General features: G+C 35.2%; 1 protein-coding gene across 7 annotated transcripts in view; it reads left to right on the forward strand.

The window, feature by feature from the left end:
- taok3a (TAO kinase 3a) overlaps positions 1-20,245 on the forward strand; it is a 148,302-nt gene that overhangs the window by 118,602 nt on the left and 9,455 nt on the right. For all 7 annotated transcript variants that reach the window (XM_028825313.2, XM_028825308.2, XM_051921348.1 and 4 more), the window contains 4 exons: positions 2,895-3,029; positions 16,102-16,338; positions 17,025-17,153; positions 17,794-17,997. In XM_028825313.2, the coding sequence (XP_028681146.1) occupies positions 2,895-3,029; positions 16,102-16,338; positions 17,025-17,153; positions 17,794-17,997 (705 nt within the window). The remainder of the gene's footprint in view (positions 1-2,894; positions 3,030-16,101; positions 16,339-17,024; positions 17,154-17,793; positions 17,998-20,245) is intronic.

A 20,245-nucleotide genomic window follows, 5' to 3' on the forward strand; every position in this document is an offset into this window, starting at 1 on the left:
CAGTGTGGCATAGGTAAATTGCATTTTCAATTTAATATTAAACATTGTATACAGAAAATTCACTTTCAGTAACTCACGCAGCATAAACTTCATGAATTTTCACAATGTTCCGTTATATTTTCCATTTACATTTATCAGCAGCATTATTTCTTATGAATAATTTATTAAGAATTACATGTTTTAAGAAAGGAAAACAAATCAGTACCACAAGTAAAACACAAATACTGTTAAAAGGCAATTTTGTGATGCACAAAAGGTAACACTAGTGTTAATCAGAGGACTAATGAAAACCTGAGAGCAAGAAAATCAGAACCTCTTAAAGATGGATAGAGAAAATCGGTAATAATTAAAAAGATAGAAATTCTAATTATTGAAGTGCTTTCTGAAAAGGAAAATTGTAAAATCCCTTCAGAGGGACTTGGACAAAGTTCAGATATGAGAATAGTTGCTCTTGTGAATAACTGAAAATATTTGGACTATTCACTGTCCACAGCAAGGCAATGAACAGCATAATTTAAAAAATTATCCAAAAAAGCAACAAAAAACTAATAGTGTGTTGGATTACATGCTTAGTGTGTAGAATACAAGTGAGAAGATTTTGGTTTTCTTTGTAGCTGAGTTGAGGCAGCATCTGAAATGATGTTTGTAGTTTTGTCCTCTACACTACATACCAGTCTAGAAGTATGAGGGAAAATGAAGAGGAGAATCTTTTAATCTTAAGCACAGACAGTAAGTAAGTGGTGACATAAAGCATGTGTTAAAACAGTTAAATGAGTCAGTAGGTTGGATCATAGTTGCTATTTTAAAATTGGTTCCTCAAAATGAGCACAGATGGACAAGTGGAAGTGGGCTAAGGGTAAATTTTGTACAGGCTTCAAAAATAATCATTTTAACCCTAGCATCGACAGACCAATAAAATGTGCTGTTGCAAATCGAGTCTGTGCTATTACAGTAATGGATTCTGTGCTATTAGTGGCAGTGACTAAAATAGGAAAGAAATTATGAGAACACTGGTAACTTAAGGACATTTCTTCACTAAAGTATGATATGCTGCCCTTTTTTTCATAGTTGCCAGAAACTATATACATAGTAATTAAAAATTGTGTAGATCTTGATGCCAATTGAAGATGCATGAAAAATGTTAGTTTTATTTTGTTTATTCTTTTTATATATAATAATCACTCTAGAAGAGTACAGGCCATCTAATAGTTGGAAGATATTTTATAGTTTCAAATGTAAAAAGTAATATACTTACAAATATAGGTTATTCTTATAAATATCAACTCTGTTTTTAATGATTACTTGCAAAATAATACAAAAAAAGAGAGCAAGTTATTTTTCAGTCAAGTCTGAATGATTCATTATAATATCTGTTGGGTCTGAGTAAACTGCATAATCACAATTTGTATAATGTATGAGAATATAGCACCAGAGTAATTTTTCTTCCTCACTGTCAGTTTTATTTCTCTAGGTTCTGTCAGAAACGGGCAGTTAATTAATTTTCAAGTGCCCCATTATCTAATCTGTTTAATAAAAATATTACAAAAAATTTAGAAGGTTGAAAAAAATTAAATGTGAAAAGAATTTTTAAAAATAGATAATTCTGCCACTTAACCTTACTTGAAATTTTTATACATATATATTCAGAATCAAGCAATAGTAAAAAAAAAAATTGAATCGGGTCTGGTCATAAGATTATAAACTAAATTAAAATGAGAGGATTAGCCATACTGTTTGGCTTGGTGGTTTAGCTGCTTTTCTGCCAGTTGATCTATTTTCTTATCCGCTTTGGCAGCTGACTAGATTGTTTGTTTATTCTAGACACCTACCCACTTTGTGTAAAGACGCACTTCATGTTTTTTCTTCCTGTTAACTTTTCTTAAATGTGCGATATTCCAGATTTTGCTGTTTAGCTGAAAGGAATAAGTCAGGTTTGTTTTTAATTAATGCCTTCAACAAATTTAGGCACCTACATTTTTAGTAGTTACTTCTGAAATTCTGAAATAAGCTGTTATGGTGATGTATACCAGAGCTATTTAGGAATACAATTGTATTTAATAATTTGTGTTTGGAGTCTGAAGAAAACATGCTCTTAAGGAAGCACAGGCCACATGGCTTAGATACAAACTCCACACAAAAGGCATTTACAGCCAAAGTTCAATAGAACAGTGCATGTGTACATTTACTTTCAGCTAAAATTTATGAAGAAGGCCTTTTTTTTCTTCAAAATTATGTAGTTATATTTTGAAAGCATTGAAATCCTGTAAATCACTGCAAGTGGTTGCTGTCTACACTGACACTGTCTCTTTAAGAAATCAAGCCTGAGTGAATGAGAGAGAGAGAGAACACAAGATAGAAAATGCTAGAAAACTAAGCGTTATGTCCAGAAAGCACAGCCAGATGTGATTGTTAAACCATCTAAGATTAAATCCTCTGTGTTTTGTTCACTTCTAAACCTCTGCCCACAAAATAATTGCTAAAAAAAAAATTAAGATTTTTTATTTCCCTTTGTGGATGTGAAAAGAATTCAATTTTCATTTTTCTCATACAATCAAATGTATGCATTTAATTTAAAATAGTAATCCAGAAGAAAATCTGTCCCATTTCTAGATGGACAAGTCACATTTCACAGTAGCTCAATTGTTCTCTTTCTTTCTTCTTCTTCTGTGCTGAAAGCTGCCAGGGATTCAGGCTGCATCCCCCTAGTGATCAGCTGACTGTTAGCTAGCCTGCAATGTGTTGCTTATTCATTTTACCGTGGAGCTGCAGGGAATAGCAGAGAGCTAAACTATGCATTTCAAACAGTGTCTGTGCAGGAAGAGGGGTGAACGAGAGGCAGCAAGAGAGGAAAGAGCACAACTGGACTTTCTCCTTGTTTTTATCCATTTCTGCAGGATCATGTATTCTTAAGGGATGAAGGAGGCCACAGGGATCCCAGGCCTGAGCTGCGGCCTACTACTTCTGTCCAGAGCCAGGCCCACATTTGCAAGAACCGAGAGCGCTTTGCTACAATTAAATCAGCATCTTTGGTAAGCACGATTGTTAAATCACTCTAGAACAAGGTTGTCTTAATGTTTATTGTCATGGCAACAAGAACTTGTTAATAAATACTGCTTATTTATTTTTTGATTTAATATTAACTTTATTTCATTTAATCTTCTTATAAGGATATGGCCTGCTTCTGTTGTTATTGCAATATGCAATGTTTTACATATCTTGTTCAGTAATGCTTTTGTTTTCTTTTGAAAAATTACATAATCGATAAGCAATCAGTGTTTTATGCTGGTTTATAAAAATGTTGATGGCTACAAATGGATTCTTTGAAGGGGTTAACACTTCAAAGATTAATAACTAGATATGTTCCCCTGTAGAAGATTGTGTTTTTTATTTATCATATAAGTATTGGTGCTGCAGATTATGATAACATGCTTTACTCAGTGCTCTGGCTTTTTCACTAGGTTTTATATGAAATGTCTTACTAGAAACAAAAAAAAAAATCACTGTTTCCAAATAATTAGTGCTTTGTGTATCACTAGCAGTGTCTTGTGTGTAAATGATCTGCATTCTAAATAGTACACTGATTATTTAAGCAGTGATGTCATGTATGTCCAAAGTGTTTGGGGAGGTATAAGCAGTCTCTAGAGGATTAAGATTTGGCTCTCACAAATTAAAGTAAATAGAAATATCAACTGCACACAAGACTAGGATTATGGCATGTTATAGTGAAAAATTGAGGATATGACAATCCACTTATAGTTTATACACTGCATTAGTGTGGGAATTGTCACTTCAGTCTGTATTAAGACTGAAGCATAAGGTGCTAGTGCCTGAATCAGATTTCACGCCTTTGTAGTGGTGTAGCATTGCAAATTATGTTAGTGTTTCTGCAGATTGCTACAACTTTATATACCTCCCATCAAGCTAATTTATATTTCAAAATAAATGCAGCTTTAGCTTTGGATTTTTTTGTTTTGTTTGAGTTAAAAATAATAATTGGTGAGTAGCAATCAAAGTAAAAACCTAGTACTTATTCCTAGTCTTTACCTCAATGAATGAAAGTCACTAAAGTAAAAGGAAAGTAACTAAACTAAATTATCTATGTTCAGTGTCATGAAAAATAAAAATGGTGGCCAGCCTGTCACTTTTCTAACTTGGGAATCTCTTTTATAGATTGATTTTTTTTTTTTTTTTTTTTATTGCTAATTGTTACGTTATTTATTGTTTCCTCATGCAGCTCTTTTAAACATAGTATCTGACTCGATTTATTCTTATATAGTGCTTATATTTATATCCCTTTATTTACTGTATATTTACAAATTACATGTACAAATGCTATTTCATTAAAAAACACACAAAATAGTGTTCAATCACAACACCAGCATATACAGTACATAGAAAAATATGTGTTTCATTTGTGGAATTTGACATTTAGGCGTGAAGGGGCTAGATGACCTATAAAAAAAACACAACTGTGCAACTACACATTTACCTCACATTCCATGACAAACATTGTAAACCATGTTTAAAATAAAGTTACAGTGTGAAGCAAGTCTTACTTATATTAACACATTTAAAACTTACAAATTACAAAAAGTACACAAATAACTTTAATGATATTTAAATGACAAAAAATGTTTAACTTCGTCTGCTTCATCATTATTGTAGCAAAATAGGCACTTTTTAAATGTACATATGGAGTAACATTTCCATTTTTTCTTTGTCTCACTAAACATACTGACATCACATTTTTGTATTTTGAATATTATGTCACTGGGGTGTCACTGCTGTTTGCAATGGCGCAATGCACATGCGCACTACTTACTGTCTCAAGCACTTGTGTTGACAACTGAGAATCATCTACCAGACATGTAAAAAGAGGTAATATGCTGCATATAAAATCTACAAGCTGAAATAAAATCTGAGACAGTAAAGTGTTCTGTAATTGAAATTGTGCAGAATGTTTCTGTCTGTTAAGGATAGGCAACATGCAAAAGAGTGAGTGGCATAAGGCAGGATGGATTATTATATTTGTTGATCAAACCATTTTCTAAAACCCACTTCTTCCGTGTAGGGAGCACCATCATTCACACTGCATCACCATGCTGTATATTTGGCGATTATGAACATGTTTATATTGACTGTAACATTAAAAAAAATCCCCTTTCTTTGGCATGTACTGCCATAATATAGTGCATCTGTGGGATGTCATGCCATCCCATTGTTTGTGGGTGTGTGTATGTATAAATGTAATATACAATGCAAAGGTCCTAGATCTCTGCATAAAACCTTTTTTTTTTTTTTTTTTTTTTTCTTTCTCCAAGTTACTGTCGTTATTGGGCAGTAAGTGCAAAACCTTATTGCTACATTTTGTGAGCGGTCTAGAACAACACAGATTTGGTTCCTAAAATATACCCTGAAGCACCACAGCCATTCCAGATATTTATTAAACTAGCTCTGCTACCCATCTAAGAAAGACTGAAATCTAAGTAATTAATGTAGACCTTGGTGTTAATGTTTACAGTGTGCCCTCTGTTTGGAATGTACTGTATTATGTAATGCATGTAGTAATAAAATATATTGCATCTGTCATTCCAACAGATGGCATATTACAAATATTTATAGTAGTAAAATGCATTACTAAAAATATTTGTGATGCACCCTCTGTTGGAATGCAGTTCACCTCTATTTAATGTCCTTGGTGTGGGATTCGTAAAAGCAGTGTTAATGTTTGTAATCTTCCATCTGTTGGAATGACAAATGCAGTGCATTTTATTACTATAAATGTTTATGACACCCCATCTGTTAGAATGAAAGAGACATAGCAACCAAATGGACACATAGATACTTAATTCTTTTATTAAGGTGAATTACACCAGTAGCACATCTGATTTATAGTAATGATGTAGTTGTTAGCCAAATCAAGAATGCTTGTAGTGCAATTTAACAAACAAGATTGGTACATTGGTTGATATCCACAAATATTGGTTGATCTCAAAAAGAGGTTTGGAAATGTCTACACTAAAACATTCTTACAGACATAAAATCACTTATCTTCAAAGCTTTAGCCAGTGTGTGATAGCACACCACACTGGATTTTCAGTATGTGGTTTTCAAACTGTATTAAAGATGATTGAAGAAATTCACATTGGGAGACCAAAAAAGTTGTCTATATCTGATGAACAATACTTCAAGGTCTTTTCCTTAAGGGACCGAAGGAACCCCAGTAAAAGTGCTGAGTCGTAAGGCACCAAAGTGCACCAAGATACACCAAAGATGACTCAAATGAAATGGTCACCTCATATTGTATGTTGCATCTAGGAAACCATTCTTGGGGTAAGAGTTTGCAAAAGACCATGAAGCATGGAGCAACAATAAGTGGCAGAAAGTCTAAGTGATGAGTCCAAATTTGAAAATTTTGGACAACCAGAGTGTATCAGAAGAAGAAAGCCAAGAAGTACATGTCTGTTGGTTGCAACTATGTCATTGTCCAAGGATTTATTTCAGCCAGTGTTGTAGGTGATGTAGCCAAAATCATGAAATTATAACTGCTGAGAAATATGAACAGATTTTAATTAATCAGTCTATACATTTGGGCAAACTATTTATTGACAAAAGGTTCATCTGTCAGCACAACAACAACTCCTCAACTGCTAACACTTGCAGTGGAAGCCTGAGGATGGAATACTAATATTAGCTTGGCCACCCATGAACCCTGACCTCAACATAACTGAAGTTGTGTAGGATTGCTTGGACAGGAAAAAGAAAAAAAAAAAAAAAACTGTGAGCAGAAGACTTGTGACAATTCTTGTAAGAATCTTGGAAGTATTCACCACAGAACTACTTAGAAAAAAATTACTCAGCACTGTTGTTTGACAGATAAGAATTGCTTCAGTTTTATATCTTAAGGGAGTGTGTACTTGTATGGCTGTCCATTCATTTTGTTACAATTTTTTTGTTTGCTAGCTGTGCTATATGTGCATGTGGATTGAACTAGAGATCTATGCTCTCACAGAATATTTGATTTTTTGTAAATATATAAATCGGTGTCTTCCCCGTATAACTTAATGAATTCTTAGGCTTTGTTTTATAACAACTGCTCACTATTTTGGATGGACTCAAGCAAAACACCTCAGCCAATGAGAATGAATTCAGTGAAAGCTGTAACTGAATTTGGGAGTGTTGTACATTGCCAAAGGCAGTTTTAAAAAAAAAAAAAAAGTACCCACAACATTAAAAAAGCTCTCAAAATACAATTTTAACTCCATTAAAATAAAATGTATTACAAAAAAGTCACATGGCAGTAATTATTGCTGGTCATTGGTAATTTATTTGCTATGGCATGTTTAAGTTTTTGCATGCAGTAAGCCATAGGTAAGCAGCCTCGCTCGTGTGCTGCTATAAAAGAACAAATTAGCCTAACATTCATAATAACCACAAAAATGATGGGAAAGCTAAAAAATAATAATAAAAATAGATGTATGGATTTTATTTGTCAGGATATTTGTGCATATTATAAATGTTTCTGAGAAAGCCTTTTACTGAATTTAAGCTGCACTTTGACATTTAGATACATGTATTCTAGTTGAAATCCTGGTCTTACACGGCCCCAAGGCGTAATTTTAGTGTTGCGGAGTTGACTCAGATGTTTAAGCAGAAGGATGAAAGTTTTACAAAGCAAGCAATTATGACTCCATGAAGAATGCTATACAAAAATAATTTGTATGCTTAAACAATAAACAAACAAAAAAAAAATCCCATGCAGCTTTTTCTTTGTATTTTTGATTGATGCCTTTATCCAAGCAACTTACTAGATCAGAAGGTGTTACATTGATTAGAAAGAGGATAAATATAATTTAAAGTGCTTCATCATAAATAATATTGAGCCACAAATTAGAACAATTTGGCAATGAACTATGTAAGCAAAGGTTGTAGAAGACTGGTGTATGCTCAGATTAATGTGTTATGTTCACTCATTGGACTGAATATATAAATTAAAATAGTCATATCAGCTGACTATTTAAATAAATTAATATTAAATTGTGGTATATACAGTACTGTACAAAAGTTTTAGGCAGGTGTGAAAAAATGCTGTAAACAAAGAATGCTTTCAGAAATATAAATAATGATTGTTTATTGTTATCAATTTACAAAATGCAAAGTGAGAGAAGAAAAGAAAAATCTAAATCAAATCAATATTTGGTGTTACTACCTTTTGCCTTCAAACCAGCATCAATTCTTATAGGTACACTTGCACAAAGTCAGGGATTTTGCAGGATTCTAGTCAGGTGTCTGATCAACCAGTTCTACCAAACAGGTGCTAATGATCATCAATGTCACACGTAGGTTGAAACACAGTCATTAACTGAAACAGAAACAGCTGTGTAGGAGACTTAAAACTGGGTGAGGAACAGCCAAACTCTGCTACCAAGGTGAGGTTGTGGAAGACAGTTTCATGTCATGGCAAGATTGAGCACAGCAACAAGACACAAGGTAGTTCTACTGCATCAGCAAAGTCTCTCCCAGACAAAGATTTCAAAGCAGACTGGGGTTTCAAGATGTCCTGTTCAAGCTCTTTTGAAGAAGCACAAAGAAAAGGGCAACGTTGAGGATCGAAGACGCAGTGGTCGGCCAAGGAAACTTACAGCAGCAGATGAAAGACACATCAAGCTTATTACCCTTCGAATTCGGAAGATGTCCAGCGGTGCCATCAGCTCAGAACTGGCGGAAACCAGTGGGACCCAGGTACACCCATCTACTGTCTGGAGAAGTCTGGCCAGAAGTGGTCTTCATGGAAGAGTTGCAGCCAAAAAGCCATACCTCCGACGTGGAAACAAGGCCAAGCGACTCAAGTATGCACGAAAATATAGGAACTGCGGTGCAGAAAAATGGCAGCAGGTGCTCTGGACTGATGAGTCAAAATTTGAAATATTTGGCTGTAGCAGAAGGCAGTTTGTTTGTCGAAGGGCTGGAGAGCGGTACAATAATGAGTGTCTGCAGGCAACAGTGAAGCATGGTGGAGGTTCCTTGAATGTTTGGGGCTGCATTTCTGCAAATGGAGTTGGAGATTTGGTCAGGATTAATGGTGTTCTCAATGCTGAGAAATACAGGCAGATACTTATCCATCATGCAATACCATCAGGGAGGCGTATGATTGGCCCCAAATTTATTCTGCAGCAGGACAACGACCCCAAACATACAGTCAAAGTCATTAAGAACTATCTTCAGCGTAAAGAAGAACAAGAAGTCCTGGAAGTGATGGTATGGCCCCCACAGAGCCCTGATCTCAACATCATAGAGTGTGTCTGGGATTACATGAAGAGACAGAAGGATGTGAGGAAGCCGACATCCACAGAAGATCTGTGGTTAGTTCTCCAAGGTGTTTGGAACAACCTACCAGCCGAGTTCCTTCAAAAACTGTGCAAGTGTACCTAGAAGAACTGATGCTGTTTTGAAGGCAAAGGGTGGTCACACCAAATATTGATTTGATTTAGATTTCTCTTTTGTTCATTCACTGCATTTTGTTGATTGATGAAAATAAATGATTAACACTTCCATTTTTGAAAGCATTTTGTTTACAGCATTTTTTCACACCTGCATAAAACTTTTTCACAGTACTGTATGTGCTGAAACAAAAATAAATGTGACTCCAGTATTTCTAGTAAGCTACATGTTTAGTTATGTTAGTCAAAAAACAATACAATTCCCTGTTGCTGCATGTTTTAGAGTAGCATACCAGGCTGATTCTGGAAAAAGCATCTTGAGTAGAAACTGACAACTGCTATTCTCAACGTCTGGTCCTCACACTTTATTAATGGTCATGATGAAGGAGACTCTTAACAGATAAAACTGGTGTTTGTGATGAATTGGGCAATTATGTTTTATTAAATGCACAGAGGTGATGCATACTCACTTCCTCTTCAGCATATCCTGTTGAAGCAATATTCTTAATCACCTTTTGGTTAAAGGTTTTAATGTGAAGTTATGCTTATGTTTTATTACATCATTTTATAGGGATTCAGTTATATAATTGAATAATTTTGGGTCCAGTTTTTAAACTGATGCCCCTTCTCCTTTCCAAAGGCATTTAATTATTTCCCACTCATGCTTGTTTGTTTATATTCAATTGTGCCTGATGCCATCTTAAAGAAGTGGATTTTTTCAGCAATAATCAATTGTTTGCAATGTTGTTTTTTGGAAGTGCATCGCTTTGAATCATCATCGTATGACCCAAGTTGAGCTATCCTACAAGTGTCACACAAAAGAGACCCCTAGTTATTTTAAAATTAATTTTATTAATTATGCACTTCTTGTGAAAAGTCTGAAGTTCTGTATTTACTTATTTTTACTCTGCTAAGTCTACAGAATTTTTTATTAAAGTGTTGCCTAATTGCTTATTTGTTGATAAAGCGGAGTCATTCAAATTTTATATAATAGAATTAAAGTGATTTTCTTATTCAATACAGAACCCATGTCAACAGTTAAACCTCAAATAAAAAGAAAATACTACTTGGTGCTGATTTTGGCAATTCACTCTATTTCTTGATTTTCTGTTTTTATTCATCAGTTTCAGTTGGATGGTTGCATTATTTAAAAAACATGTTTCTGTCAAACTGTACTACATTCCTCAACCTTCTAAAATATCCTTAAAAGAATTTTAGTCCCTTTTGCATTTCAAGAAGTCAAGTTGATATTTGTAGATGTTAACAGTGACCGCTAGCTGCAGTGATGAATTCCTCCCAAATATTAATTTCTTTTCCTTCTTTAAACCATCCAATGTTTTCTGCTTAGGCCAACACAAATTCAAAACGGTGTTCTACCAGCATGAGGTATGGAGCGGGTATTGGGCTCCTGAAGAATACCAGTCTTTGCAGAAGGTACACCCTTGTACACACCTATACTTGTTCCAAACGGGCATTGTACTCATTTGTGAGTGTAGATTTTTTTTCTTTAAATGTACTAGGGAGCTTTGACCACTGCTCGCTTCGCTCGCAAATCCCCAGGCCGGCGCTACGCGCTAGTCACTTTGCGGTTCAGCCGCTCTCGTATGGGGATGCGGATGTACAATTTAAACAGATTATTTTCATTGGAATTGTTACATATGCATAATAGAACGATTTTACATTACGGCAAGTAATTAACCATATTAAAAAAAATAGTAAAACTTAATATTTTGAAAGTAAATTATGTTTCATGTTGCGTTAGAGGTATTTGTTGTGTTATACGATTTCATTCTGTTTGGATTTGAAATCAACACGCAAATACTTTTTAACTTACACTTTTACTGTACTGCGGTGGGTTGGCACCCTGCCCGGGATTGGTTCCTGCCTTGTGCCCTGTGTTGGCTGGGATTGGCTCCAGCAGACTCCCGTGACCCTGTGTTCGGATTCAGCGGGTTAGACAATGGATGGATGGATGGACTTTTACTGTAAAACTTCAGTAAAAACAACTTTTTTAATTAAATTTTCATCAATATCGCATTGAATTTTAATTCCTTGTTTGGCATATGGCATATCAAGATCTCCTTTGGTGTCTAATCCGCGGGAGATGTACTACATTACCTTTCTTGGGTACATCCTTCTTTCAACAGTAATTCGGGCGGTGGAAGACCGGACGGTGTTAACAGTTGTAGATATTCTTCGTGATATTGTAAGTTGATGTTTTCATCTTCCGCACGATCACCACCAACTGTTTCAGCATAGTCTATTGATATGCATTTAACCATTTTGCTGTGTAACCGATCAACAATTTCCTCGTTAATTCGTTTGACTTCATTTCTCAGTGCTAGGATTGCCCGTGTACTCATTTCTTCTTGATAACCCTTTCGGGATGAAATTCTTCAATGAGATTTGGTCATAAGCTCGTCCATGCCTTTGTCTCTTCCAGGCTGGATTACTGTAATGCACTCCTCATTGGGATTCCTGGCAAGAGTATCCAGAGACTCCAGTATATTCAGAACAGCGCTGCCAGGATCCTGATGAGGGTGCGAAAGTATGATCACATCACCCCAATCCTGAAAACCCTTCACTGGCTCCCTGTTTCATTCAGAATAGAGTACAAGGTCTCCCTTCTTACCCATCAGTGCATTTATGGACATGCCCCTCTTTATCTACAGGAACTCCTTACCCCCCATAACTCCTTACGTTCCCTCCGCTCTGTACTCACTAACACTCTTCAAGTCCCCAGAACTAAGCTCAGCAGCATGGGTGACAGGGCGTTTTCATCGGTGGCGCCGAGGCTGTGGAATGCCCTCCCTGATTACCTGAGAGCCCCACAGTCGACTGAGGCCTTTAAGCGAAACCTAAAAACTCATCTTTTTAGAAAGTCATTTTGTTAAAGTATTTTATAGACTCTTCTGTTCTTTTTTTTTTTATTTTATTATTCTATTTTTACTCTGTAGCACTTTGGGATTGCTAAAATATAAAGTGCAATATAAATAAAATTTATTATTATTATTATTATTATTATAAGTGTTCTTTTATTGGGAACTTAAAGTGAGGAAAACATAAAAATTTATAAGAGCTAAGAGAGCAGGAACTATGTCAAGAGCATTCACACGGTGAGATGACTGTGTGCATGGTTGAATATGGTTGAGAGGAGGGCGTGAGTTGAAAAAATCTCACGGTCAAAGTCTTGTCTCACGGGACTTGAAATTATCTCTTTGAAAAAGTCTTGTCTCAGGATTTCCTTTTATAATAGAGAGATATACTAATTTTATTAAGTTATTTTAATGTCAGTGTAGCACAAAAGAATTGTTTATGATGAAGGACATACATATACAAATTGAAGGTGAGATGTGGAGACTTTATTTAACTTTGAAGAGTTTGTAATCTTGAAGCAGTTTCAAAGGTAACTAAAAGCAGCACCAGCAAGTCTATGAATGAGATATTTGTAGATTGCCAACACTGTCAGCCTTAGTAAAGACACATAGTAATACCACACCCCCTCAATGCAATCATCTTCTCTGCCCAGCAGAGCTTTAAGATCTTCACATTTGACTCTGAGGTATTTGTTTCATTCCTTCATGTTTGTGAAAGATGATGAATTGTAGAAGTCCTTTAAGACTTGGTTACCTCATATGGACCGACAGTGGTAATCTGTTTATTGCAAAAGAAACAACCTTGGTCCTAAACATGGAATAATGTCAGATTTGTGGAATAATTTGAATCCCACAATTTGTATGGGAAGAGTGTTAGAGATGTAGGTATTTGTCAAATGTTCTCACTTTTATGACTTATGTGCCTCTCTTTTTGATGTAATGGATCACAAAGAGAATGAAAAAACATCCCTAGTGGTAGTTATTGGTATACTTAGAAACAGAATGTCATGTCATTTTCTAACCCGCATTGTCCAGCTTGTGGCTGGGGGCTATAGCCAGCTAGCATAGGGCTAAATGCAGAAACAAACAAACCCTGGACAGGGCACCAGTCCATCGCAGGGTGAATAAACACTCCCAAATAGGGACCAATTTAGCGTCACCAATCCACCTAACCTGCAAGTCTTTGGACAGTGGGAGGAAGCTGGAGCACCCAGAGGAAACCCGCATAGACACCAAGAGAACATGCAAACTCTCCATACTTTGAGCTGAGGCAGCAGTGCTAACTGTAACACCAATGCCACCCCTTAAAAAGAGAATCAATCACAACAACATAACATTTTATTGACCCAGAGAAGCCCCAGGTTCATCTCAAATTCACCAGTGCAACTCATCATTATTTTCCTGTTGAAACTACAATAGAATACAAAATAACCAAAAAATATAATAGATCCCTATGGCATCTTGTACATAATATAATACATAGTATCATAGATCTCTGATGTATAGTCACCACAGCTGACAAAGAATTTTCTTTCTGTGATAATAGAGTGAAACCAATAAAGAAAAAACACTGCCAGAAAGTCTAAGCCACTCTCTAAGGTGATCAATAAGAATGATGTAATCAATGGTGTCTGCACTCAAGTCTAATAGAACAAGCACTTTAACCCACACAGTTCCTGTATTATGATTCGGTTTCAAACCTTACTGACACTTATGCAGAGTAGAGTTTTTATTCCAGTAGTCATTTAGTTTTTGGAGGGGGAAAAAAATTTCTATAAATGTTTATTTAAAAAAGATGCAGGTTAGAGTTGGGTCTAAAATTGTCCAAGGAATGTCAAGATTACTTTTCTTAAGCAGTTACTTAACTACAGCAGTTTTTAAACAATCAGGAAAAATGCCCTTGTTCAAGAATAATTATCTATCAAATACTCAACATTCAGCACATCAGAGATGTCTTTTCAAAAGCTCGTAGAGGCCACATCAGGAACATTATGTGAGTGGGGGTCAACTGCATAATTATTCTACAAAGATCGGTTAGGCTTGTGTTAGTTTGGGAGTTTAGTTGAACCTCAGTATAGAGAATGCTGTCAATTAGTTTTGTATTGTATTTCAAGTGTGTAATCTACTAAATCTTTATCTAAAAAGAATGCTGTGAAAGCCTCAAATTTGGCCACTAATAGTTTACACTTTCTTTCCACAGAATGAGTCAGGAGCCAGGTGCAAAAGACAGTCAGTAGCTGTAAATAAGATCTGTGAATCCAGCATTATTGTTTATAATTTTGGATAAATAGGAACATCTCTCCAATCAAAATAAGACACTCTATAATTTGTTAATGCGAGCCTTTCTCTTTCAATGGTGGATTGTTACTTTAGTTTTTCTCTGTTTACACTTGGCCTTATGGCATTCTCTCATAAATTTCCAAACTGCCTCTGTCTTCTAGGCATTACAGCTGTGGTGAATTTTTATTATTTATTTATTGTTAAATACTTTTCAGTAGCTACAATGTCAGCCACTGCCTTCAATTTTGCATTAAGACTGTCAACTTTGTAATTTACATTGCCTTTGCCAGCTATACTAGAGTAGACACTGGAGTAAGACTGACTATTTATAATTTTACAAAAAGATGAAGCACTTGTGGCATAAAGATTACGCCTCTTAAAAATACTTTTCCTTAGTACTAGTAAATAGCATTGTTGCAATAAAGAAAATACAGTAACCAATACCAATATATCCACTATCTGACTCGTATCAATTCTAAGCCCACATGAGATGACCATGTCTAATGTGCGGCTCACTTTGTGTCAACTGGGTGATATGTTGGATAAGGTCAAAAGCTTTTGAAAGATCCATAACTCCTGTACATTTTGGATCACAGTGATTATGTACGTAAAAGCTGAAATCAACTGATATTAGGAAATTGTCAAAACTAGCTATTATAACAGATCATAAATCAAAACATTCATTTACAATGAAGCATTATATTTTGGCAATACATAAATAGTTAAAGAGAATTTGGTACTTCTTTAATAGTAATGCAAGATACTAAAAAGATGCAAAACAGTATATTTGCTGGAGAATATTTGATAAGTCACCGCCTTTTTTCCCTTCTCAAACTAACAGAGAATGTTTGGCTGTGGTGCCTCAGTATGTACAGCAGATCTACTACTGCTAAGCCATGTTTCACATAAAATTCGAAAATCTTTTTTCCAATAAACAGTAAGATTATTTACATTAAACATATTAGTAGTTAATACTCTAATATTAAATAGAGGGGATGTAGTGTGTGATTTAACCATTGTTTTTGACACTGCCTAACTTCAGCCTTCAGACAGCCCAAGTTTTGACTAAATGCTTAGGCTTCTGTCAACATAGAACACCTTCAACCATTGGTTCACTGTTTTAAGAAACAGGTCATAGGTGGGTATGCTTGGTTCCTCATATTGGCTTTCTTAATAAGACCCTTGTAATAATTTTCTCAGAGCCAAAAAACAAATCACAAACAAGCCGCATGTAGCTCTGTAGCTCACTGCAGTTTCAGGGTACACTTTTGTTCTCACATTATGTTTAAAATAATTATTAAGGTCAGTGGGCTTATTTAAATGGTCAATTGCATTATGTAAGGGAGTGATGGAATACCATTTTGCTTCGCATTATTTGCGGAATCTGAGTTATTAAAACAGCATGTTCTTCTTTGAGCTAGTTTTTCAGGTGATATTTTTAAAAGGTTACTTTACTATTTGCAGGACTAAATGTTCATTAACTGTTATTGTTTTTACTCATGAAGGTTACAAGGCAGATCCACGAGCATGAGCAGGAGAACGAGTTGCGCGAACAGATGTCAGGATATAAGCGGATGCGGCGCCAGCACCAGAAGCAGCTGATCGCTCTGGAGAACAAACTGAAGGCTGAGATGGATGAGCATCGCCTCAAACTGCAGAAAGAGGTGGAGACTCATGCCAACAATGCATCCATCGAGCTTGAGAAACTTGCAAAGAAGCATGCAATGCACACTGAGAAAGAGGTAAAAGTAGTTTCTTACTGTATGTATTGTAAAATGAAGTTGCTATATGTACGGAATGGCACTTTGAAGGACTCTGTATCTCTGTTTGTAGTGCAGTGCAAAGAAACGGCAACAGCTGGTATATGCTTTCTGTGATTTGACTATTCTATTATAAATTAAGAAAAATTATCAATACTTGTTGGATCCACTAGATGTAATGCACTGTACACTGGAATAAAGTCATTATTTGTGGACCAATTTACCAACCATTTTGGGGAAGCTCAGTAAGATTTGCAAAAGAACAAAGACTACTATTAGGATAAAACAAAATAAAGAATCAGGCTAATGTCAGTGCCACCTACAGAGCTGCAGAATTTTGTGATGAGATGTAGCCAAGAAAATGGCAAATCCATTAGTAAAAGTTTTAACATGAAAGGGAAGGCCTTTGCCTGAAGACTTTATAGAAGAAAACTTAAGAGCGATTAAGATAAGCACAGCACAATGGGGGCTCAATATTGCTGCATGCTTTCTGGTAATTAGCACATATTTGAGCATTACTAATAGCTCTGATGAATATGCATGTAAAACTGATTTTACTACCACTTGTAAGTACTTTTCTTCTTAGTGTACTTCATTATACCTAGTAAAGTACTGGTAAATGTTTTGGACAAAGTTTGTTGCTTAATTGTTTCAAATTCCATTTTCAGGTAAAATCAGCACTTGCAGATGAGAAGAAGTTTCAACAACAGATCATGGCTCAGCAGAAGAAAGAGTTAACCAACTTCTTGGAAACTCAGAAAAAACAGTACAAACTTTGCAAGGAGAAGATTAAAGAGGTTAACTGTACATTTTGTTTAAGTTGTTTTTTACATTAACAGTTTGCAGGTTTCTGTCATTTTTTAGGAGGGGGATTTTATTCTTGTTTTTTAGAAGCATATATATATCAAAACTAAAGTATGTTGATTTAAATGGAAATAGGCTATTTGGCTGCATTACACAGTGAACACCCCTTTCTGCTTGTTATAGAATTTCAGAGCTGACTGCATACTTCAGAAAGCTTTAGAACATAAGATGGTTGACAAACAAGAGGGAATTTATACAGTCCATTAAACTCGTTTGGTTTCCTAATAGCTAAGCTGTCCCAATATCTCATATCTCATCCAAGATACTGGAAACTAGAAACAAGATACTGCTGTAAAAAGTTGTCAGTGTCTTTGCTTTAACTACGTGACTTTGTTATTTATTTCATATTCCCATGACCCTTGGTGGGAAGAACTGGTTCCTGACCTCAGTCTTAACTCCCTTTAATTTCTATTGATGACGTGGAGTATGTGATTCACGATTTAATTGAAAGGACTCCGGTGGATCACCTTTATGATTGCCAGAGAATTCTGGGGACTTGTTAGGTTCCCACAAAGCTTTCTCTGTCATGTAGCTGTCTGTTTTGTTTAAGTTTTGTCTTGTTCATTTTGTCAGGAGATGCATGAAGACCACAGTACACCGAAGAAGGAAAAACAGGAACGTCTTTCTAAACACAAAGAGAATATGCAGCATTCTCAAGCTGAGGAAGAGGCACAATTACTCAGTCAGCAGAGGGTGTATTATGAACGTAACTGCCGTTCCTTCAAACGAAAAACAATAACTAGGAAACATGAAATGGAGCAGGAACAATTACGGGAGGTACCATCCATTTTTCTTTTCTCTCTTAACTGGAACCTATTTGCTCCCACATGGATACAGAATAAAAATCTGCTGCACTAATAGCAGTGTTCTAGTTTTGCATCTTGGTTACACAATTTTAGCATAAAATATGAATTTACATCTCTCTTAAAATGACTGAATTTGTTTTGAATGTAGAATTAAATTTTATACTTTTATATGATTACATTTTTTTCAAAGTTGTAATGGAGTTTACTTTAAATGTATACTGTGTATTCAGTGTTAGTCCAAATTTAATAATAACCAATACTGTACTAGAAATGTTCCAAACTGTACTTGTGTACCAGAATTTATAGTCTACAACATGGGTGTCAAACTCGCAACAAATATTTTTGCGGCCCAGCCAAACATGAAAGTGATTACTACATATAGCTCTGTTGCATACATTTCTACCAGCCGATTATATACCTACTATCACGTGGCAGTGCCATGCCCATGTCCAGTCATCAGTTTTGTTTGAACTGACTTGTTAAGTGTGTGTAACAGGAAATATTTCGCTTTCGGTGAACAAGAAAAATAAGTTTATTTACGTTATGCTTATTAATTTGTGCAGTTATTTAGTGTCTGCTAAGTTGATGTTCAAGAAAAAATATCAATTTTTATTAAAATATTCTATTTTATGCTAACAATTACTAATTTTTATCAGTCTTTTGTATTCAGCATGTCTCTATCAAAACCAAGTGGTAGTAATAAACGAAAAATTGCTGACGAACATCGAAATTTCCAAGAAAAGTTGGAATTGGAGTATTTTTGCTGTGAAGTAAACAATAGTAAAGTAATAATGTTATCAGTGTACCAAAGTTATACAGCAATTATAGTCACTATGAACAACATAAATGAAAATATGATAATTATGAGGGATTAATGAGACAAGAAAAGTTGAAAGACCTCAAGTCGGGACTGAAAAAACAATAGTTCATGTTTACTAAAGTATCACAAGAAACTGAAGCGGCGGTGCATGCAAGCTATGTCTTGTCGGAGTTAATAGCTAAACACTTTAAACCTTTTTACTAAAGGTGATTTCATTAAGGAATGTCTGATTAAAGCTGCAAAAATTATTTGTCCTGAAAATGTGAAGGCTTTTCAAACAATCTGTCTCGAAATACGGTTGCGGAATGAATTACTGATTTGACCAACAATTTAAGTGTTTAGATCAAAGCAAAATCATCTAGTTTTGAAGCTTTTTCCATTACCTGTTACGAGAGTATGGACACTGGGGGCGTAACTCAATTAGCTGTTTCTTTGTGCTTGCAACACGGATTTCAACATTTTAGAGGAATTATTGGAACTAGTACCAATGCATAACACTAGTACAGGACAAGATATATTTGTTTTTGAACTTCTGCAAAAATACAATTTACCTCTGTCAAAATTAACTTCTGTAGCTACAGATGGAGCTCCTTCTATGACTGGACAAAACAATGGTTTCGTGGCATTACTACAAAAAAAAGTCAGATTTATGACGGATCCAAGATTCATCATATGCATTGCATTATACATCAATAAGTATTATGCGTGAAAGTAATAAACATGGAAAATGTGTTGACATCTATCAAAAAATCATTAATTTCATAAAATCTCGAGGCTTAAATCAGCGACAGTTCTCTGCTTTAAGTAAATTAGACAGCGAATATTTCGGTTTGTCCTATTATACCGAGGAACGTTGGCTATCCTGCTCCAAGATTCTTAAACAATTCTGGGACTTGAAAGATGAAATATGTCAGTTCTTAATAACTAAATATCAAGACACAAGCCTGTTTTTTGACACAGTGTGGTTGCAAGATTTATCCTTCATGGTTGATATAACAAAACACTTGTATGATTTAAATTTAAACTGCAAGGAAAAGATCAGATCATTACAAACATGTGTGACCAAATTAAGTCATTCAAATATAAACTAGTTCTTTGGGAAAAGCAGTTGAAAAATGAAGATTTAATACACTTTCCGACATGCAACACGAACAAATCAAGTTTAAGTGAAACTGCATCGTATCACAAATACGCAGAAAAAATTGTAAGCCTTAGAACTGAATTTGAAACAAGGTTTCCAGATTTTACATTTTTTCTTTGTTCAATTTTTTTTCAATAAACATTGAATCAGTACCTAATCAAATGCAAATGGAGGTAATTGAGATCCAGTGCGATTCAGATTTGAAGGCAAAATTCAGTGACGTTGGAGTGCCTGGATTTTACAAATATTTACCTGCCA

The sequence above is a fragment of the Erpetoichthys calabaricus genome, chromosome 18, assembly GCF_900747795.2.
Source record: "Erpetoichthys calabaricus chromosome 18, fErpCal1.3, whole genome shotgun sequence".
Taxonomy (NCBI): domain Eukaryota; kingdom Metazoa; phylum Chordata; class Cladistia; order Polypteriformes; family Polypteridae; genus Erpetoichthys; species Erpetoichthys calabaricus.